Here is a 23,800-nt window from a genome sequence, read left to right as displayed (position 1 = left end):
ATAAAAAATAAAAGATGCTGACAGGAATTTTCTAACTGCTGATGCATCCTTTGCCACAAATGATCAAGTTACATGAATAAAATGTTTTTTATTGACAAAAGGAATTTAATTTGCCTATTGATATCCCACATATTTTAATATTTTGTAAAAAATGTTTTATCAGAAGGTAACAATTTTTTCTAATTCAATTATCAGAATAAGAGTATAGATTAATAATAGATAAAATAGTCATTAGTTGCAGCCTTACTTCCATACTATAAGGGAAAAAAATCCCCCAAAAGAAGCAGTTTATCTACAAAATGCCAAAGTTTGTCATAAATATCTTGATGAGAACTTAGCAATGGTACTTTTTTTTTTTGCAATGTTCAAAATTATTTTTCCTTCAGTGAAAAGAAGACGATCAACATTTCCAATTTCACTTTAAACAATCATTTTATTAGCAGTCCCAGGAGGCAATGGAAAAACAAAAAGAGGAAGAAAAAAAATGGAGGAACAGAAATTAAGATTACAGTAAAGATGGCGGGTCGATCAGAACCGGTGAACATAAAGACAGAACAGAGGGCTGAACACGCACACACTGGACACAAAAATCACATCGTTAAAACAGAACAGAAAGTGATAAATGAGTTGATGCTAAAGGTCGTGTGTGTTGGCTGATCCCTCTGTTCCCCGTGAGAAATTCACCAGGACCGACCCCACACTCACACACATGCACACAGAAACATATCAAAACGCCCATCTCTCGAGTAAATCCACAATTTTTAAATCTCAGTTGATCGTGTCAAGAAAAACCACGACACCCCGGCTGCTCTGCCAGGTCTTTAAAATTGTTATTTTCTATTAATTCTGTACACATCACATATTTTATTTACACACTGAAAAGCTCAGCAGCTGCTCAGTGCGGATACGAGTGAAAGCTGGCTCCTCTGCCGTCATTCTCTGCTCGTTTCTTTCAGCCGGAGAAACTTTTCACACACCCGGCGCCTCCGATCCGGTTATAAAGTCTGCAGCGTTGCACGTCGGCACTCCTAAAGCTTCCTTCACATTTGAATCAAAAAGCAACCAAAACCTCTGAGATCAACCTGTTTGTTTTCGATGCTGCGCAGAGACAAAAAGTGATCAGAAGTGCACATCTCGTTTGCATCAGATTAATGAACCACACTTAAAACTGATTATTTACTGAGATCTTTCAGTTTAATCTGATGTTTGATTTGAATTGAAATCATTTTTGTGTCAGTTTAAATTCAGATGACGCAACAGTGGCTGATTTAAAAAAAAAAAAAAAGGCGGCTAATCTTTTCCTCACACACACACACACACACACACACACACACACACACACACACACACACACACACACACACACACACACACACACACACACACAGAGTCGGATTGGAGCAGCATGGGGGACTAAGGCCATGATTAAGGTGGATAAGAGACATCTAGAACAGCATTTATTTCGTTTTATTTTCATACATAGATGTCTATCACTGTATCGGGACTCAATCATATATAAAAAAAAAGTTCTGCTATCCGAGTCGCTCAAGCCCTCCCCAACCAAATAAAGAAAATCCTTTCAGTGCTATTAATGCAGACAGTACAACTACAGTTATCAAGCTTTCTCTTTCGTCATCAGTCTGTTGCATACATAGTTGTTCTCCTGTGTTTACGTTCTTCCTCGTCGGCTGCGCCCTGGACGTGCAGGAGCAGCAGATCTGAGGCAGAGTAAAGCTTTTCCGTCTCTCACTCACACACAAACGATCGTACAAGATCTGATCTGCGAGCCGGACCTTGGCTGACAAGACAGCAAGGAGAGTTTTATTTTGTAGGATAAAAAAAAAAAGAAAAAAGAAAAAAAAAATCATTTGCAGGGTGAAAGGTGACTGAAGGTGGGGGTGGGGGGGGGTTGGGTGGAGGAGTATCTGGAGCTCATGGGAATCTCCGGGCCCTTAGCTGAGAAGCTGGCGGATTTCCTTGTGCATGTGACACAGGAAGTCGACGTACGATGCGCCGCCGCTGGCGCTCTTATCCTCCACTAGGAAGTGCTTGAACGTCAGCTCGGCTCGGTCTTCCTGTTTTACCACCATCAGCTGAGAAAGAAAAAGGCAGGGTGAGCAGGGTATAGAGCGCCCCCTGGTGGGGTCATCGGGAACTATGCAACCGATTCAAGGCGAGATTCAAAATTTTTACTTTACTGACAACTGAAGGGAGCCGAGAGTACAGAGATAGTAGAGAGTAAAAGAGGGAGAAAAATGAAGAATGGAACAAAGAAAAAGAAAAGTACACTGTTTTCCCATCACAAATTTCTCTGTTTTTCTGGATGGCAGCCATATTGGAACTCAGAGCTGCTCTCTATTCTCAGACTTTCCAAGCTGGAATTATCTGTCATTTTAGTGTCATCTTCTTAACTTAGTGTTTTTAATCAACAAGTATGTTTTGCACCAAGCGATTACTGCGTTTGTTTTGTAGCTTTGTGTTTTTAGTGCATTTATGTCTCAAAGACTGTCTGCTCATCTTGTGCAACCATTGGATCCAAAAAGATTGAAAAGTGCTTAAATAATAACGACAATAATAACAATAAGGAGGCTTGCCTTCATGTATCGTGATCGCTGCGCTCTGAAGGAGTCGATGACTTCTCTGAGTGTTTGTGAGAACGGATTGTCCAGAACAGGCAGATTGGTCTGAAACAGAAAATATTTTACAGCACACATGGAAACAAAACTCAGGAGAAAGTCAACAAATCTCTAACATAAACGCTAATCATAAGATAAATTATTAATCTCCGACATGCTTTCTGTCTGATGAAAACAGTAAAGCTTCAAGGCGGTCCATTGTCTTTTTGAATTTTATGAAGAAATCATGATTAAAGTGTTATGGAAAACCAACTGACTGCATCAGAGAGCTATTTGCAGTCATACATGAATTAAGATCTGATCATAAATCTAATCCTCATTACAGAACTTATCGCTTTTTGGTGATTCATATCTTCTGTATTTAAAACACTTGGGGATTAGGATTAAACAGTTATGACAGCAACTGATGAAAAGATTAAGTGCATACAAGTCTGTGACTTACAGACGATTATAGAGAGATTTGAGTTTCCTATGCCTCAAAAATGCAGTTAATTTGACAGTGCACAATAATCAACATTACCACCATTTATGGCAGAGAAAATATGCAGGAATTAGCACAATAGCTTAATTTCAATCTGTATCTCAAGACAAGTAAGCAGAAAAAACAAAACACTTTACTAAATAATTCACAGGACAGAACAAAGTTCACATCGTTCTATGAGGAGTAGTTGCTTAAGACATTAAGCAACCAATGATCCAGTTTCTTTTCTAAAAATTTAATAGTTTTACCTTCTCTCTGATGGACGCCACTTTCTGGCTAAAATGTGTCTCAGTCTCCTCTGGTTTTTATTCTATTATCGCTTTTTTGAATGAAACCACTTAAACAGCGTTCGATAAAACCAAGACACCGGAGTCGGTCCCTTTCCCCTCACCATGTTCGGATCGATCTGGCTGAAGCTCGGCGTGCCGAAGATGTTGAGCAGCAGCTCCTGCTGAACGCTGGCTCCCACCCACAGGAAGAGGTGGAGCCCCGTCTCCATCAGGTAAACTCCGCCTTTAGACAGCCGCTCCTCCGAGTCCCTCACCGCCACCGGCAACGACCCGCTTTCCAACTTGATCTGGAAAAATCCAGGAGAGACGCAGGAACACGATGAGCAGGATTATTAGAGATTACTGAGGAACTGAAGCTGGATGGACAGCAAGTGGAGGTGGGCGGTAACTATTTACTCAGTCACATTTATTGAGTAACTTTTTAAACTTACTTTTAGGAGTATTTCTTAATGCTTTTTACTTTTACTTGAATAAATTTATTATGAATTATGTTCTAACTTGAGTAAAATGTTTGGATTCTCTACCCACTGTGAGTCATTTCACTGAATGAAAAAACATGTTTGAGCCAAAAATTCCCCAAAGACACACCTGTAGTTTAAAATTTTTTTTTTCAAGTTTTATATATTGAAAGTAACTGATTTGGAAAATTTTCTTTTCTCTGTCATTTTTTCTACTTATATGAATATTTTTTTTCCTTGCCTGTTTAATTCTTAAAGCTTAAATGATTGATAATTTTATGAGTAGCGTTTTCATTTCTTGGATGACTGTTTTGTAATTTACTTGAGTAAAAATATGTTGAAGTAGCGCTACTTTTACTTTAGTACAATTTTAACTATAGCATAAATAACATGCTTTCAATTTTACCAAACCATCCGTGTCTCTCCAAATCACAAAATCTTCATCTTCGCTTGTAAACAACTCCGCTAACTCCAGAGGTAGAAGAAAGCAGGGCTAGAGCGCCCTCTTGTGGTTTAATGTGAAAACAACATGTGATATGATATAATAATGTGTTAATAATTTCACACATAAGTCGCTCCGGAGTACAAGTCGCACCACCAGCAAAACTATGAAAAAAACTGTGACTTATAGTCCGGAAAATAAAGTAATTGATTATTCTAACAATAAAGGCAGATTATGCACATTTTCATTTAACCACTTTAACTTATTTTATTCAGTATGAGAAATACATAAGAAAATGCAAAATAAAGCAAAGAAACTAAAAAACTAATGAGAGGTGAAAAGGTCAGGTCTTTCTGCCCGACTTATTAATAAAGTGCTGGGCTGATCTGTTGATTGTTTTTTGGATCAACCAAATAATAATTAGATAGCAGAAGGTGATTAATATGGTTTAAAATGTGTATATTTCTGTAAAGATTTGGATTAATTGTTGATCTGAATGTTACTATCAACAAATAGCTTTTTCTGAGTTTGTCTTCTCCAGTTAGCAACTAATTGGTTCCTGAATTAGTTGCGGATTATTCCAATAATTGATTCATCGCGATTAATTAATCTCAAGAAGATCTTTGTGGGAGCGTGTCTGCGGTCTCACCACTGGCAGCAGGCGGGGGTAGAAGAAGACGTGCGTCTCTGCGACGTCCATGCAGCTGATCAGCTGCTTGAGGTAAGCCCTGTCGTCCAACGAGACGTCGGCTCCCGGCAGCAGGACGTCGCTCTTCATCACGCAGTTCAGGTAAACGGGGAGGAGCTTCATGCACTCCGGCAGGATGAGCTGGAAAAAAACCCCCAAACACATGCACATCTTTAAACAACAAAATGGTTATTAACAGATTATTAGCGAGGATGTAGAAATGTCAAACTAAAGAAGAGGATTAGAGGCGTTGATGTTCATTGAACCTGGGAAAGAACCTTCAAATTTAAATAAAACAAAAAGGAGAATGAATAGTTAATGTATTCATTTTAGTACCTGACCAGCAGATGATGGACTGGCACAGTTCTTCCTATAGCAGGCCAGAATCTGAGCGCACTGGTTGACCAGGGTGTCCCTCACAGCCTTGGTGGGATTGTTTGCAACACCCCTGAAAGCTGCAAGACACAAAAACACACAATTACCCAACCTGAGTATGATCAGCCTTTTGATTCAGAGCCTTTAGAAAGGTAAGATTAAAAATCTGCCAAGCATTCTTGGACTCACCATATTTGGCGAAGTAGTTGATGATTGTGTCGGTCTCACAGTTGCGGTAGAGATCGGCCAGCTGCGCGCAGCAGTTCACCGCCATGTTGTGGATGCGCAGGCGCCTCTGACCGCTGCAGCTGGTGTACAGAACGGCACACTGCAGGCAGACGGATAAAAAAATACATATATTACAACAACTGAGAGGTTCACCCAGCACAGCAGGATGTTCTTCCAATGTTTTAGTGCCAAAAGAACTTTGACCTTTGTCAGGTCACTGACAGCGTTTCTCCATTTTCATCAATGCAGATGCATTTCAATAACTTAGTGCATCATTGAAAAGCGAATTTATTTTAGTAATTCTATTCAAAAAACTAATATCTGACAGATATTTTTCAACCTTTGTAATCCAAAGAGTCTTTCTGTCCTCTGTCTATCTACATAAAACTTGTTTAGGGAAACAAATGGTACATAAAAAAATCATTTTATTTCAATATTTAATCTTAACAAAAGACGATGAGAGTTTCCTCTGAAACTGAATTCTGTTTTTTTTAAAGAAAAAAAAACAACATGTAATTATTTTAATTAACAGAAATAAACACTTGAAATAGTCTGTGTTATAAACCGATGTTTTACTTTTTGAAATATTGAAATAAATCCACTTTTGGGTTCACCCGGATCCATCCGCTCACCTGCATGAGCGCTCCCGTCTCCTCGCTGAGCTTGTCGTCGTGTTTGAACTCAACAGTGATGGCCTTGTCGCAGTCCAGCCCCGCCAGCTCTACATCCGTGGTGTTGTTCATGTAGAACGATCCGAAGAAATCTGTGGCCCGGATCCCTGCAGCATGACGACGATGTATCAAATTAAAACGCCGGACGCCTCTTCGTTCAGCGTGTTGAAAGTCTGGCTTGATTTAGATTTGGCGACTTACCTGTGCTCGTCCGGACCCTCATCACGGCGTCAAAACCGACTTGCTTTTGAACGTCTCGCCTCAGGTCGTTCAGGAATCGCTCTTGATCTGCCTGAGCCTGACAGGATGAGGACAAAATTTACTCTAAAGGGTTAAAAAATGCTTGTGGAGGAAATCAAACTCCAACAAAAAGCCGCCAATAAAGTTTATTTGTGAAGCACATTTCAGCAACAAATCATTTCAAAGTGCTTTGCATCATAAAAACACAAAATGAAACATTACATTTTGTCAAGTGCCATCATCAGACATCAAAATGTTGATTAATGTTTAATTTATAATGTTTCAAAAGCAACTACAAACAGGAAGGTTATTAGTATTGGTATAAGTTCAGTATTTTAAAGTCTATTTTCTGAGCTACAGGTGTGAGGATTTAAGAAATGGTTGATGTGCTCCGACTTCCTAGGTTGAGTCAGAACGTCAACGTTCTGTATCAGCAGCAGCAGAAGGGTCGTTTTTTTCTGAATATGAACAATCAGATTTTATCTGTACGTCGCTTTACAACAGTGACTACAGAGCCAAAGTGGCTTCCACTAATCAAGTAATAAAAATGGATGAAAAACAAGATAGAAAAAGTTAAAGCTTTGGTAGAAACATAAAGTCACAGTGCTACTGTGTGCTAAAAGAAATTGTTTTTCAGCTAAGCTTTAAACAAAGACAAGTTGTTGATTTTTTTCTGTAGTTTTTGGACCAGCGACAGCAAATAAGCGGCTACCACTTTGTCCTGTTTGGACAAACTGGTGATTTGAGTCATTTAGAGTATTTTCTCACCTGAAAATATGTGTATTTGTAGATGGACCCTCCAGTGGAGACAGGAACCACTCCTAACGTTGCCACATCCACATACTGATTAGGAAAGAGGAAAAGATCCACGCAGCAGCCCTGAGCGACACACTCCTTGGCCAGGTTGTTGTAGAATCCGACCTGCGGCTGAAACAGAGTCTGTGGACAAAAGCAGAGTTGGTGTGAAGCAACAGGTTTACGGCTAAAGCCCAAACTTCCTCCTGGATGTACATGCGTTTACCTTTTCCTTGTCAGTCCCGATTAGCTTCTTATCTTCTCTATTTTTTAGTTTTCCAGGAGCTTCTGCGATGGGCAGAGAGGTGTGAAACACAAACAGCTTCCCGGCACAGTCAGCCGCCTGAGAACACAACACACAACCTGTGACACTCTGACACCTCAAGAAAAAAAAAAAAATATATATATATATATGATTTAATAAGATATTTAATTGTTTAATTGCATATTTCAGAATGTTATAATATTTTAGGATTTAATTATTTTAGTGGTAAATGTAATCATTTAATGGTGTTTTTTAAATCAATTTATGATACATTTAATAATAGGATATTTACATGTGTGTTTCATAGTGTACTTATTTAATTTTGTCACCCCTAGCCCTCCATATATTTGCTGCTCTTTAGTTGAGATGACCGTTATTAATCTGCCAAAGCACACAGAAAAATGGAGGCGGTAGGAAAGTATTATCTTTGTTTGCAGGTCATAACATCGTTACTAACCGATTATATTAATTAATGTTTTCCTGCCCTGCGGTCCTGATAACAATGTGTTTACCTTTAGTGCTTCCAGTCCCGCCTGGATGACGGGTCCAAAGACCGTCTCCGTCTCTCTGGTGTCAGCAAACATCTCTGGGATCTGATCCAACAAACTGAAAAGCAGAGTTCAGCAACAAACGGCACATCAGTAAGAAAAGTGTAACACGCGCGTTAGCGTGTGTTTGTTTGCTTCGGGGTCGCCCACCTCTCGATGACTTGTCTGCTTTCGTTCACATTCACCAGGAAGCCGTCGAGCAGCGGCACAAACATGTCCGACACGTCTGACACCACCAGCATCTGGGGCTGGGCGAGGGTCGACTTCACGTTGTAGAAATGCAACACCTTGTTGTAGGTGACGAAACCAACCCGAATCACAGAATCCACCTCCGGGTTTTGCCTGGTTACAGAGAAGTGAAGCGTCTAAACAAATATCTTAGTAATAGAGTAATCTATGGATTATTCTTTCGATTAATCGAGTAATTGGATACAAAAATGATAAAATACTGGTAAGTCTAGCATAACAGCAGTGTTACTATCAAATACCAACATCAGTCCAATTGTTCATATTTGAACTTCCCTAACAATAACTTTTCTATAGTTTAGGAAATTAACCTGCAATAATAATAGCTCACTTTCTAAGTTTACCTGAAGAAAAGTTATACAAAAATATGAAATTATATTCAATTTAATAATAAAGAGGCAGGCTCAAAACTACAATTATATTTTAAAAACGTAAATACTCCAGCTTTTTGTTTATGTTTCATCTCCAGTCAATTTAATAGATGAACTCTCACCTTGTCCAGACATTTACAGCTTTTCTGTTCATGTTGGCGGCAGAATTTGGCTCCTTAGTTCGTCACAGAAACTCACCTACCAGCTCTGTACGATGCGTTCTTCCACCCGTTCTCAACAAACGGGTTTGTTACTATACTATAAGCTAGCTTTCCCCACTTACAGTGTCAGCTATAGTTACACTATAAGCATAAACTATACAGCAGCCGCCCGCAGTGTTCAGTCTATCCGCTCACCTGGATAAATATACCTGCAGCTCTTCCCCGCTGTTCGCTCTGAACACCGTCACCAGGCAGCCGCTCCGGGAGGAGAAAAGCTCCCGTTCTCCAGGCATTGCGCCAATTATATATTAAGGATTCTTATTGGTCCCCCGAAAAACTATAAAAGCCCGGCCATCATCATGACTCAATAAAATCCTCCCAGAGCGAACTTGAAAATGCTGCTAACATTTAGCTTTCATCAACAACTCAAGCAGAAGTGAGAGCGCTGGACAACACAAGTAACGACCCGGACTGAACACGGTGCGCTAAATAATAAAGTACAATTTAACGAAGCTTTGAGGCACATACATTTTCCTTGAGAAATTTTTGAGGTACTCGAATCACTCGAGGAATCGTTTCAGCCCTAGTCTAAACAAACTTTCCATTTCCGTCTGACCAGGCTTTAGTTCTGCAGCTGGACTGGGTTTGGATACCTGGGCAGAAGGTCCAGCAGACTCTTGAGCTCGTTACAGACTATGCTGACCATCCCGCTCTTCACTGCGTTGTAGGACACGTCGATGAGGAAGATGAAGGCTGGAGGCTGAGGAAGCTTGTTGTTCTGTTGAAGACAAACAGCTTTAAAAAAAATGACTGAATCATAAACATGTACTTATTCATCAGTGTTGGTACACTTTTCCTAAACTAAAAGTACTTTAAGCATTTTCATTTTCACGTTTTTCCAGCATCACACTTTGGAGACAAGAACAATACAAAAGAAACAAAAAAGGAAGCTCTAATATGACTGTTATAAATAATGTCTTGTGATAGTATTCTACATTGTGAAGCAGGGACAACGTGCACTAAAATATCACCAAATTTCATGTTTTAAAATGTCTCACGAACAAAACGCCAAATTAACAAAAAAGTCCCCCATTTTCAGTAACGTTATCTAACATATGATACACAAGCAAACTTTTATTTCAATGACACAAATCAATAAGTCACTGAACCATTAGAAATAATAAATATTCATTCCATAAAAATAAATTGTATTAAGCTAAATGACCTTGCAGCACAAATTAGATACTTAAACACAATATAGAAAACAAAGTGACAAAAATGTTTTCTAGAATGTAGCAAGTAGAAATAATTTTGGTAATTCTAACAGACCTAAAACAATAAAAGTTTTGTCTGATTTAGCTTCAGACAGTGAGAAAAAAGATGTCTCTCTTTTAATTAGGTGTATAAAAATATCTTGTTTCAACTGCAAATAATATTTTCCCAATTTAGCAAACTGCGCAGTATGAACAGGGTTTCCCTCAGTGTATTATAAGCCAGGCTTTACTTGTGCCCCAACCAGGGCCATAACCAGGATTAGCATTGCTTATTCATAATTTTTTTTTTTTTTATGTTTGCATTTTTAAGTCTTTGTAGTTTGTGTTCATTTATCTATCTTCCAATAACACATAATTATTAGAGGATATTTTGAAATGGCCTCTCAACTTTAATAATTTTTTAACTCAAAAACGACGGGCCGCTGGGTTTGAAATTGAAATTCAAGAATTCTCAAGAATTTTAAGCTACTTTACACAACGCTAAATAATTGCTGACTTTCTTGCAATCTGTGAGTTAGCAGTTACAACACATTTCAGGTGTTTTGAGAGGAGATTCATACCTTGCAATAGTCAACAGTCGCCAGGAACTCATAGGAGCCCAGCGACAGCTCCGGCCGATCGTAGCAGTCCACTCTCTTCCCGGTGTGATCCAGATGCTGGAAGTAATGTGGAGGCACTGCGGGATACGATCACAACCACAACCATGAGCTCAGCGCAGCCAGTGTCACAAAAAGACGTTTCTGAAACACGCCTACCCTCTGTGACACAGCTGCAGAAGCCACACTGGAAGCGGCGACCTCCCTCTATGAACTGCATGTACGGACACATGTAGGCCTTGCATCGGTTGCAGCGGATCGGACCGGACTCGCCGTGGTCCACCACATATGGAGGGGCCTGAGAAGACAATCAGCAACATGTTATTAATTTTCCTGAGGCGAGCATGATTCATTCACACGAGGACAAAATACAAGATTTAGTGATCATCAAAAATCCCAGACACTGTTTTTGCCCAATTATGTAATCTAAAACTAATCCAGATGGACACTGGAGCTAAAATAGTAAAAAATAAAAAACCCTCAGACTGACACGCCAACCTCTGCAGCTGTCAAACGGATTACCTCAGACAGACAGAACTAATCTTACCAAATCCAGCTGACTGCAAACTGTTACAGCGGGTGATGGAGCCACATTTTAAAACCAACATCTGACAGAGAGAGTAAAACTAAGAGAGAGGGTTGGGAGGTAGCAGGGCAGTGGGGTGACCAGGTTATCAAAAAACATTTTTCTTTCAGTGCCTTGATTAAGAACTACAGCAAGTTTGATGTTTGCTGTGTAAAGAGCCGTTTAAAATGAGATCCATGGGTTTATGCGAGACAACAACAGTATAAGACTGCATCACATAACAGTAATAAACCACGTTATGCATTTACAAAAGGCTCTTTATAGCCGTTTTTCTGATTAAAGAAGATGATAAAGCTAAGTTTGTGCTCTAGGTGAAGACTTTGAGCACTCTAGCAGCTTTTAAAATTCAGGCCACTAAATGTTGCAGAACACACATGCACTTTTGACCCTTAGTTTTTATCTCATTGTAAACAGTGAACCCAGTTCTCATGCAACACATACACAGCTCTGGAAGACTTTAAAGAGACCACTGCACTGAACACGTTGAAAACTTTTACTCAAACATGTACCTATAAAAAGTAAAATCAGAGAAACTGATCATTTTAAGTGGTCTTATTTTTTTCTAGAGCTCTATTCCTCATCAGAAACTGCTTACCTGAAAAATGGAAAGTAACCGAATTGAATCTGAAGTTGATTTCAAAGCACTCATCCTGTTTGTTCTGAACCTTTAATTTGATCTACAAGCCAGATTTTAAACCTTGTATTATGACGTTTGAGAAGCTGATGTGGAAAAAAAAGAAGGAGGGTAAAACAGGAGACGCAAACCTCATCGGGAGGCAGCGTGGCGAGGGGCTTGATGACAGCAGCCAGGGGGACCTGCGACTGCTTGGCCATGTCCGACGTACAAGGCATGTTGTAGGCCGTACAGCGGATAAACCTGGGACTGGCATTTCCTGGAACACAGAACATCTTACTGTTAATCACTGCAAAACCAAGCAATAATAATACTTATTATTATTAAAACGCTTCACTTTATGTCACTTCTGTTGGTGGGTTAAGCTGGTAAAAAGCTCTCATATCTTTTAAAAGAACAAAAACAGGGAAAACATGACATGCAATGATATTTACCTTGATCTTTGACCTGAAAGTTGGTTGTGACCAGAGGCGGTGCCTGACCTCTGACCCCTGTTGTGAATGGCTCATTGGTCTTAGCCTTGTCGTCTTCTATTACCTGGATCTAAAAACGAACAGAGAGTGTGAGAGGATTTATTTTGTGTCATCAACATGAAAGTGACACGTTTTTCCAGCTCAGACGTCATGAAATCGAAATGAAAATCGTTCAAACATCCATGCAGTAAAAGACTTTCACATGCACAATGAAAACCTTCACAGGACAGCAGAGGGATGGAACCGGTTTGTGCTCAAGCTGCTCTCAGAAAAAGGACAAGATGAGGAGGAGAAGTCAAAGGAAATCTCGAGGAAATATTTATTCTCAAAAACATGACTTTTAATGCAACAAGTCAGGGGAGGGTCAAAGGCAGCATGCAGGGCAAGAAAAGGGACTCAAGAGAAGAAGTTATTTAAAAATTTCACAATGCACACAAAAAAAGAAATGCTCTTGTGCTCCTAACAACAAAACGGGTCGACTTAAATGCAGAGAAACAGCAGAAGTTGTTTGATGTAAAAATCTAAAACAAGAAGAAAGTTTGACATTTAAGGAAAAGTATTTATGCAAGAAATAAAAATAATCATAATAAAAAGAGAGCTAAACAAATTAAAATGACACTGACAGTATTTTATGAGGCACAAATCGTCCAATCATATTAAAAAGATTCTTTAGGGTCACCATTGTAACCGGTGGTAATCTGCCTCGACTCATATTTTGCTCATTTAGGTATCAATCCAACAGTCAATGTCACAAAAGCAAGGCATCCCTTTAAATTTTGTTCAGGTTTGTTTTTGTTGCCTACAAATACATGGAGATAACTTTCAGAACAAATCAGATACCTAAATTGATCAAATTTATTTATTTTGCTTTAACTAAAAAAAAAAACTTAAAAAAATCACAGCTAGCACAGATTGAGTTAGGCTTGGACCAGTACAAAACGCTCACGGAATGATCGATACCATAATATCATTAAAAATAAAAGTAATCAATAACTAACCCAGCTAAAGAAATACAGCATTTTGATCACTGCTGTAGAGCATGTTTTCTATAGCAAACATTTATTCATGAATAGTTATTTTGATTTTGATGAGAAAAAAAATACAAACACCAGCTTTAGTGGTAGATTTCAAAAGAGCAGAATATCACGTTACTGCAATTCTGCTTCTTAAAAAGCAACACAAGTACAACAATCTGATAAAGGTTAGTTAGTAAGGCTATCAGCAGAGCAGCCAGCCTGCAGTCAGCCATTTGGGAATGAAGTCCCTTCATCCTGGCTGCCTATGAATCATGGTTCTTGTACTTTTAATCTTCATTCCTCAACCAGAACTACAACTTGGAAAGGACGACCTTACAAATATATTACAAATAAATGACAACATTTTAGATATTTGACTTTTAGGGCAATTTAAGAGATTTCAAGGTGAAACTTATTATTGTATTATAACTTATACAAAATCTAAAACAAAAAATACATGCTCAGGACTTTTTGATGCCTAAATCTGAGACAAAACTTTTTAAGATAAAATCTGAGACTTATAATGAAAGTCTAAAGACATGTAGAAATATTTAAGAGTTTTTCAAACTGGAAAATGGTTTTTAAAAATGTAAACCAGTATCTTATCCAAACATCCGGCTTGACTGAAATCTTTCAGCTCATATTCTTTCATCAGTTTTGATCTTTAGCTGCACCCTGTAGCTAAACAAAACAAAAAGAAACACATCAGTGTCAAAAAACCCACAACGGCTGCCACTGACTTTGAGGAGGTAGGAGAACCAAGAGGAGGAGGAAAGGGATTGTTGCAATCAAACATTTAGGAGAACATGAAGAAGAGGAGAGGACAGGCACACAGAAACTTACTGGGCTGGGGATAGCATCTGGATCTATTCTATGTCTTGATTTCTGCACAGCCGGCATGTCAGACGCTTGCTTTACAATCAAAGGTTTGTCCGGCAAATTGTGCAAAACAGAACAAAAATAAATGCATACAAAAAGTGAAGAGATAAAAAAAGAAAACAAAAGAAGTGTAAGAAGAAAAGCCACAGCAAGACTTAACTCGTTCAGGCAGAACTGTTAACACAGCAGTATCTGCTAAATGTTAGTCCAACTGTAGAAACATGCTAAGCATCAACATTCGTCACAAAAGCTTTAAATCATGAGAAGAGGTTAGACTTTTGAAGTTGTAGAGTATTTTTTCTAAACATCGAATAAATGTTCATTAACTGGTGACAAATTTGTTGACAATGTCTTACTAAGCTAATATATATTTTTAAATGCTGGATCTAAAATGCACAGAGTTTTCAACAAATCTGAGCAACACAAATATATCTAAATCAACAAACATTGCTCAAACAAATGACTGAAAAGTCGAGACAACCGCACATATTTCTGTTCTGTCTGAACTTTAACAAACAGTAAAAAGCGTGACTGAATAATATTTAATGTCTACAGAAAAACAATTGCATGAGAACGTCTGTGAAAGTCAAACACAATAAATGAATCATAAATTTAAAGTAGAGAAGGGGAATGACTGGAAAGGGGCAGTTTTATGCCGGATCAATGCCCAAAAATTCAGCGCTTTACGTGTATGCTTGAGCAAATTGTGCCAACAATAACACTCTTCAGTGAGGAGGTGATGAAGGAAGAACGCTGTTGCATCAGTTTAGGAACAGGAAGGCTAGCTTAGTACAGACAAGTTGGTTTGTTTAAATCATTTCAGGTTTCTACTTCTGTCACTGAAGACTTGGACATGTTGGCAGAAAAAGTTCCCAAAGTGAAACGAGTTCAGAAGGTTTTAATTGTGAAACATAAATGAAACATTTACATTCAAGCGGTTTGCTCACCGGGCTGGGAATTGCATCCGGATCAAGTCTCTTCTGTGGACCAGGAGCAGCAGTGGGAGCCGGTGCCGGGGCCCCGTAGTTTGGTTGTCCAGGATACGGACCTGCATATCCAGGCTGGGGGCTTCTGGCCTGCCCAAACGCACCTAATGCAAAAACACAAAACAGCTCAGCTTCCAGACAAACCAAACCGTTTTCGTTTGACGAAACGCTTGAGTTCCCACCATTTTGTTGAGGGGGGTATCCTGTCTGCATGCCAGGCTGAACAGGGGGCTGATGCAAGGGCCCTGGAGGCCCCTGTTGACCCGGTGGACCCTGCGGTCCTGGAGGCAGGTGGTTGCTCTGTCCCACAGACGTTGGAGGCATCTGAGCCCTGGGAGGCGGCGGTCCTGAGTGGTACGGTGACGGCTGGGCTGCAGGGGGCTGCTGTGGCTGAGACATGGGGTGGTACTGACCCGAGGCCACTGAGGTGGGGGGAGGACCAGGCGGAGGAAAAGACCCTGGTTGAGAGGAAGGCGGTGTCAGCTGAGCTGGAAAGGAGCCTTGAACCATTGGAGGTGGGCCGCCAGCAAAACCAGGTTGGCTACCAGGGAGAGGTGCTGATGACAAAGAGGGCGGAGCATCAGGGAAGGGCGGCTGCGACTGGGACACTGGCGCAGCCTGGGGGCGAGTCGGGGGACCCGAAAAAGAGGAGGGGGGGAAAGTCTGCTGGGATGGCAGAGGTGGAGCAGAAGACGTGAACTGCTGCTGGGAGGTAGGGGGACGAGACGAGTCGAACGGCTGCTGCGAAGGAGGCGGAGGGACGCCGTAGTATTGCTGAGAAGCTGCAGGAATGCCTGGAGGTGGAGGCTGGGTGGGAGCAGACGAAGCGGGAGGCGGAGCCTGGGTGTAGGAGGGTTGGGGTGGGGCAGAGTAGGTACTGATGGGGGGCTGGGAGCTGTGAGGAGGAGCTGATGGGAGGGAGACAAGGAGATGCTGGTTAGCATTAAGGCTTCAAATAATAATTATTTTAGTAAAAGATCATTCTGAACAAAAGTGAAATATTTACATTTAACCGCTTAAACCAGTTTAAATATTAGAAACACATTAAAAGATGTAAATAAATGAATAATTAAACTCCTTCAAGTAAGAAAATAAAATATTGTAAAATCACTTAGTGGTAATACTCAACATCATCACATCACATAAATCAAATCCATTTAAACGTACCATATCCTGGCCCTGCAGGGGTTGGTGGCCCGGATGTGATCTGCATCCCAGTCATCTGACTGGTGACCTGTTGCATCGTGGGTGGAGGTCCGTAGTGTTGCGAATAGGAAGGGTGTGGCCCCGTCATGTTCATATGTCCCTGGTTGTATGGCTGGGCTGCAGCAGGCCTGCAAATGCACAGAAGACATAAGTGGAGGTGGAGGCTGGCTACAAGTTCTGCTCTGATGATGGAAAATCAGAGAAGCCATGATGAAAAATACGTCACCTTAACTAAATTAACGACGACAGAGTAAAGACACCAGTTATTCGTAACTCTAATACATCAAGGAGAAAATATGCGAACTGCTCTCATTATTCTTCTATGTCAAGTAGGGCTGGGCAATAAGACGATAATATTAAAAGCAACAGACAAGTAATCAATAGCAATAGAAAATACATCAGAATGTTCGAATTCTGATCCTGAACCATACAGCATTCTGGGAGAAGAAGGCAGAGGAAAGGCTTTAGCCTCTCAGTCTTTCACACCCAGCTAAGAAAAGTTGGTGGCATCAACAAACTCTCTTCATCTTTGGTTACCTAGCAACAACCTGTTGAGTTACACAGCAACAGTTTCATGTTTGGTCACCATGATTCATAGCTACTTAAAAATGAAAAAGGTCGGTGTGAGGAAAAGTTACGTCACCAATATGGCAGTATTTTGAAAATATAAAACTAATCAATATTTACTGACGTGAAATGCTTATATTGTGATATGTTTTTCAACCATATTGCCCCAGGATGCCAACCACAGCATCTTTTTATGATAGTTTATTTCAAAAGTTCAAAATGTCTTTGCACTAGTGCTATAACTAAACACCTGCAGGTTTACATAAATCTCCTGCAGAATATCTTGAAATAAATATTGTAGCTACGGATCTATAGCTGCTCTGTGATGCTTTGATACCAACGCTGGATTTTCCTGGAGCGGTGCCAGTCAGGACATTAATATCCAAACATCATGGGATCATTTAACTAAGTAACAATACCTCATCATGCATTTCAACTTTCAAACAGTTAAAAAATAAAGAACCTGAAATACTTTTATTCTTTATTTTTGCATTTTAGGTTGTATCTGAATAAGCTAAATTATTTTCTGACATCTTTCCTAATGAGATCTTCTCATGTGTCAGTCATTGTGCATCTATTAAATGGAAGGCAGAGAAATGTGGTGCATTTGAGGAAATCGGAAAAATGGATTGCATTCAAGCACTTCCTTGCCCCAAATCTTCACTGAATGAGCAGCAAATGCAAAAAATGTGCACAGAATTATGGCAAAAATGATTGATCATAAATCTGGTTTGATTTAGAAGTAAATAAAAAACTAAATCAATATAAAAACATTACTTTTGTAAAATTTGAAGTTCATGCTGTCCAACCAAGTTGAAATGAGCCCTCAGCATGCTGCTATTTTTGTTGCAGCAGCCTTTTAAATGCGTCACGTCATGCTCACACCACAGCGGGCGTCGAGAGTTAAAAAGCCGGAGAAATTCTGATTTTGGAAGTGGGGTGACTATTGTTAACCACACATGTGCAGACTTCACCAGAAAAAAATGTCTGGTTTTCGTAGACATCATCAATCTCCCAAAATGAAGAAAGCTTATATAGATGCTGTGAAGTTGGTAATTGTAACTACTGTCAGATTTTCACGTCCCTGTCTAAATATCAAAAGTTATAAAAGTTACCTGGGTGGTGCCTGTGTCATGGGTGGGGGTCCATTCTGCATGTCCCCTTGACTGTGGCTGTACTGGTTATACTGTTGAGGGGCTGAGACAGGAGGTGGTGCAGAGGTCGGAGGACCCCGAGTCTGACCTGAAGAAAAACCCCCCAAGATCATCAACATGTACTGATAACAGCACAATGGAAAAGGACTGAACTTGTCTAAACTTTGTCACATTTGACAATGTCAAAATAATGCAAGTATATAACCTCAAAGATTAATGAACTTTAATTTCGAAAACATTTAGCACTAGAACTGGAAGTTATTTCAAATATTTAAAATAAACAAACAAAACTCCCCCCAAAAAATAATGAATACTCAAATCTCTGTAAACAAAAATGGCACATTGAGACCAAAGCTTTAGATAAATTAATCTTTTTTTTTATTAAAAGTTTCATTAAAATATTATACAAAAATAAGAATGTCTGCTTTCATAACAGAATATATAAAATTTAGGAAGCTTAAGGATTCTCATCTAGAGAACATTCAATGCAAAATGATTCATCATATAAAACATTCCTATTTGCCAAGTTATGTCAATATATGGAGTTGTAGATGATAATAAATTAAGTGCCGTTTAGGAGCCAAAATTCCCATCACTCCCGGAGAGACCTTAAAATATAATATAGTCTCTCTTAAGATTATTTTAAATTGATTTTCTAAATTATTTTGTTTAGAAAGACTTGAAAAAAGTCTCGTCTCAATTTTCCCCATTATCAATCTAAGTTAGTGCCAAAAGATAAATATGACATTGAAATAATATTCCAAGATTCTGATTTTGGGGTGAGAAGCTCAGGCTTCACTTTAAAAGTGGGTCAAACACCATTTTAGGCCAAACTAGAGTAAAAATAACCACCAGACACTTAATATTTATGAGATGTAATATGCAAGTCAAAATAAAGATCAAGCTTGTCCAATGAAAAGCAACATGAAAATAAGAACCCAAGTTAAAAAACTAAAGAGATTTAATATATACTGAATAAGAGGAGCAAAATGAGAAAAGAAAGATGTTTTAGACACAGCGGTTTTATGTTTGCAGGATGTGTGAAGTGAGAAAGAACCGAGGGGTTACCTAAGTCAAGAGGAGAGGAGAGGTCAGAGACTGGGTTGGCTGCCACAGCCTTAGAGGGAAAGCTTGTGAAAGGAGAATAACCTGAAATACAAGAAAATAGGGATAGGGAGAAAATACAGAGACACAGAGTGATGTTTGAAGGTAAATGAAGTAATGAAAGGGCAGCTTAGATATAGATTAGTTTGCACAGGTGATGAGATTTTCACATCTAAAAACCAGGAACCGTTTAAAGTTGATCATGTCTGTGCAGCTGCTGATCTGGACGCTTTTGTTCACCTTGTGGAGGAACGCCAGGCTGATAGGCTGAAGCTGGGCCGTTGTAAGGTGCATAAGGGGCAGGGTATCCTCCGTCCAGGGGGGCGTAGCCGGGCTGAGCGTAGCCAGGCTGGGGCTGGCCGTAGGGAGAGGCCATTGGAGTGTGCTGGTTTACATTCATCTTCAGTTCATCCCTAAAGCTTGATCAAACAGTGGCAGAATTACAACACTGCATCTAACGCCATCATAGCTTTTAACCTGATTATGAAGATGAGAATGAGGAAAGTGCAATGAAAGTTGGGAATCAAAAATTTGACATTTCTCCAACAAATAAATGCATCACAATGTTCACACTGCACTCTTCAGTCTGAAGGCTGCCACCAAGAATCCATGCATCAAAGTCAGCCATTTTTAGCATTAGTGAGGAGTTTTCACCCTTAGCAGGCTTTTTAACAGCAAAATGCATTTTATATTAAATGCTGAGGCAAGACTCTGGTTAGCACAGGGCTGAACGTATTTCAGCAAAGTTGCTTTATTTTATTATTTTGAACCTCTGTCTAGCAACAGAGGGGCTGAATTTGGGGAAATGCCAGATTATGTTTTTCTGAATATAAACACAAAGACTGAGGTTTTTGTATCAATCTTAGTAAAACTTGATCATCTGTCTTCTTTCAACTGAACTAGCAAACCAAAAGCCTCGTCTAAAAAATTATTTATTTGCTGTTGTGGGTTGAAGGTGTGAGAATTGTAAATAACATAAACTCTAAATGTTGCTTGTTGTTGTCTGTTTATTTTTCCTGATGATAGTATTATATCTTTAATTTTCTGAACTCAGTCTTTTAGATAATGCTTTCAGCTATCTTTATTCCAACAATTCAACTGATCTGATACCAAAGCAGATGTTTAATTACCTTGTGCAAAGCCTGGTTTCTATCAAAACTTGGAAATGGTTTTATTTCAATTTACATTGAAAAAAGAAAACAAAAACAAGCAGAAGTTGAATGTCATCATTCAGCAGAGGCACTTAGCTCTCAAGTGTTTTAATGGTGATTATATAGGCCTATTCTACATTAACATTTTACCTTTGGATAAATCTAAGGACAGAAAAACAGAACATTAAAAAAAATGTATTCAACATTTCACTATCAACATTTCATATTGTAATTTAATTACATATAAATATGACTGCTAGTAAAAAGGTCAGAAATATGTTTCTGAAGTAAGAAATATATTTTGATAACATTTCACATTAAATGATCAGATGTTTTGCCCTTAACGTGTCCAAAAAATGTTCTTTTTATAACGTTTCCAGGTTCTTTGATCACATCCAGACAATTTAAATGTCCCCGTTTCTTTCAGGTTTGAAATCATGGCAGGATGAAGTTCATGACAAAACTGAAAGACTCAAAGGCAGATTAACAATTACTGGCGCTTTCTCTCAATCAAATCTTATGAGAAACACCAGATCTTGTCTCTCTGCTCAACAACACTGACAGATCATAATGATAATTTTAGTTAGACTGTTTCAGATCAAATCCACTGCTAACAGATGTGTTCCAGCTTATCATACACTCAAGTTTCTGGATGTAGGCCTAACTTATACGACAAACATGAGTATCATCTAACAAACACGGACTAAATGAGCGGAGCCTTTGAATTATTCAACATAGAAGGAGCCACGATGAGAAATACAATCGCTATCTAGTAAGCCAGGCCCGCTAAAAAAACAATCTCCTGCTTCAACATGCCAATTAAGATACACTGGGCTAAAGTTAAACAAAAACAACTCAGATGATACTACATAAGTTCTGAACTGCCGCAAAACCCGAGAATGAGGTAGCAGTGCCGCATCAACATTAGCTGATTAGTAGCTAATAGCTGTAGCATAGTAAAATGCCACTGAAAGTTTGGAAAACAATGATTCATAGAGTCGCTACCAAGTGTGAGTAAGAAGAGTGGCAAAAGTACGAGACGTTGGTAAATAACACCAATGTTTAGCTCCTGAATACGTGAGTGCTAATTCAGCATGCTAATGTTAGCAACAGGCCAGACTGAATCATGACAGCAAAGGTGCTTGAATCAGCTGAGATCGAGTCGCCACAGCCCGCCGTGGAAAGCTAATGCTACCTCCGCTGACATATGATGCTAGCCGAAAGCGACGCTAATAACCTCCAGTTACTTCTCAGAAAGCTGCTAGCCGCGTCTCTTAGCATCAGTTAGCATAGCTTAGCATCGGCAGAGGGAGCGAAATCCGAACTCCCCATGTCAAAACCGGCCGAGGGTGTCAGACACGGAGCCGCATCACAGCAAAACCTACCTCGGTAGAGGTGTAAATAGTAAGGCGGTCCGTTGTTCGTGGCAAACGGAGAAGCCCTGTGGCCGACTGAACTCGAAGCCGTCCCGGGGTGTTGCTCACTAATCCCTTCTTGGTAGCAGAAGCGGACATTCAGCGGAACTGCTGCAAAGCTGTGCCACGTCCACATCCGGACGACGCACGACGACTTCCTCTACGTCCCCACTTCTATGGAGGACCACAAGTGGCATAATTAAAAATAAATGCGAAAATCTACATTTTCTGTTGTTCCTTCTCCTTACACATGCGAGTCACATTTTGTAAATTATGTTGTGTTTTTCCAATACGAGATAGAATATAAATATAAACTGGAACCATTGCATATATTAATTGCAGCGTTGTATCTATAATCCTGCAGTGAAAGTTTGGTTGTGTTTATTGGTTTTTGTACACTGCAGCAATAGACCTTTTTCACGGCAACCGGAAGCTGTATCTGAAAGGGCTGCGGCACTTCCTGTTTTGGTGACTGTAATTCATAACTCTGAAAATGGCTCTCCTCCGGTCCTTTTCATCGTCCTTACTTAATTTGCCAGCCCTTTCTTTCGCTGATGCGGAGGAAATCGCAGCAGCTAATTCATTCACCAACAAACGTGTGAAAGGATACAAGTTCTTCCACAAAAAATATATCCACCGCTATCAAGGTAAGTAAAGACGTAGCTTAGTGAGCTAACCAGTAGCTACAATATATGAACTACACAAACATCGTAATGAAGCTTAACTTAGTTTGCTAAATTACGTGGAATATTGGAGACAAACATAATTTAAACTTTTCAGTTATATTCTGATTACATTCTGAATGCAGTTTGTGAAAAACAGCATGCTAGGACTTAGTTATGAGATACTGGATGACGCTTGATGTTGAAACTGTGCTTTACTCCTTCATGCCTGCAGTGTCCAATATTGTGGAGGGACAGGTAGTTGTCAGAGCTAGATTCTTCAGATCCATGAAGAAAAATGAGGAACCGCATAAGCTGCAGGTTTGAAACAGTCAGAAAGCCGGTTGGCTCTTGTTCGGTAGTTCGAGTTCCTGATCATATGTGACAGATGAAAAACTTCCACGTACGGCTTCTGGACAACTCAGAGCTTTTTTCTAACATCTTCCTGTTCAGAAGGGACTATTTGTTTTCTGTTTTTGTTGCGGTTGCAACATAGTCTGTGTTTTTTCTGGTGTTGTTGAAGCTTACCTTCAAACTAGAATCTATTGTTTAAAGCTAAACATGCTATTTGTACTGATGTATATATGTGTTACTAAAACTGTTGTCTATTTTAGATATCACTGGGTGTTGGAAAAGAAAAGGCTGAATTACTGGATTATTCCTGTAGCTGTGCAGCTGGTAAAGGCTTTTGCAATCATGTAGTTGCACTTCTTTACCAGACTGCACACTCCTGCCAACTCCAGCTGCCAACTGTTCCTCCTGCACAAGTGATTTACAAAGATGGCACAGACCAAGAACACAGGTAAGAAAAAAAGAGTGGAACACATTGTCCTCTGGGATGTGATATATAAATATACTAAATTATATACATTGCATATACTGTCATACACATATGATCTTAAAATAACAGTACTATAGTTATGTACACAATTTATTCCTCCTCCTTTGATTGTGTTACACTGCCACTTACCTTCCTTTTCCAACTGTATTTTATAATCGCCATATAAAATTTGTTGTAATCTCAATATTACTTGTGTCAAATATAATTTCTCTCATAGTTTCTTTGGAATATTTCTTTTTTGTAGGCAATGAAAAAAAGTAGGCTCAACTGCTATCAATTAATTTATTTGCAAGTTGGGTAAAAATCTAAACTGTGCCAAATCAGTCCCATTATGTCCTAACAAATTGCTCACTCATCCATT

General features: G+C 39.4%; 1 protein-coding gene across 4 annotated transcripts; it reads right to left on the bottom strand.

Moving 5' to 3' along the window:
* Positions 1-413: 413 nt before the first annotated feature.
* Positions 414-22,061, bottom strand: sec24c (SEC24 homolog C, COPII coat complex component). 4 transcript variants are annotated; one of them, XM_055042907.1, is made up of 25 exons: positions 21,907-22,061; positions 19,611-19,789; positions 19,335-19,415; positions 18,228-18,354; positions 16,507-16,673; positions 15,522-16,247; positions 15,301-15,443; positions 14,318-14,386; positions 12,420-12,528; positions 12,117-12,244; positions 10,925-11,063; positions 10,730-10,845; positions 9,549-9,673; positions 8,268-8,459; positions 8,082-8,175; positions 7,531-7,647; positions 7,278-7,448; positions 6,471-6,567; positions 6,231-6,376; positions 5,560-5,698; positions 5,332-5,450; positions 4,957-5,136; positions 3,509-3,694; positions 2,595-2,684; positions 414-2,093 (listed from the first exon to the last, which is right to left on the bottom strand). In XM_055042907.1, exons 2-25 carry the CDS (start codon positions 19,768-19,770, stop codon positions 1,953-1,955), a joined length of 3,762 nt encoding a protein of 1,253 aa, XP_054898882.1. In that variant the 5' UTR covers positions 19,771-19,789; positions 21,907-22,061; the 3' UTR covers positions 414-1,952. The 4 variants fall into 4 exon arrangements, with proteins under 4 accessions (XP_054898882.1, XP_054898883.1, XP_054898884.1 ...); XM_055042908.1 differs by lacking the exon at positions 14,318-14,386; XM_055042909.1 differs by lacking the exon at positions 19,335-19,415.
* Between the last annotated feature and the right edge of the window lie 1,739 nt (positions 22,062-23,800).

The sequence above is a fragment of the Poeciliopsis prolifica genome, unplaced genomic scaffold, assembly GCF_027474105.1.
Source record: "Poeciliopsis prolifica strain line A6 unplaced genomic scaffold, Auburn_PproV2 SCAFFOLD018, whole genome shotgun sequence".
Classification (NCBI taxonomy): domain Eukaryota; kingdom Metazoa; phylum Chordata; class Actinopteri; order Cyprinodontiformes; family Poeciliidae; genus Poeciliopsis; species Poeciliopsis prolifica.
Note: the sequence above shows the minus strand (reverse complement) of the source record. Positions and strands in the feature narration are given on the sequence as shown.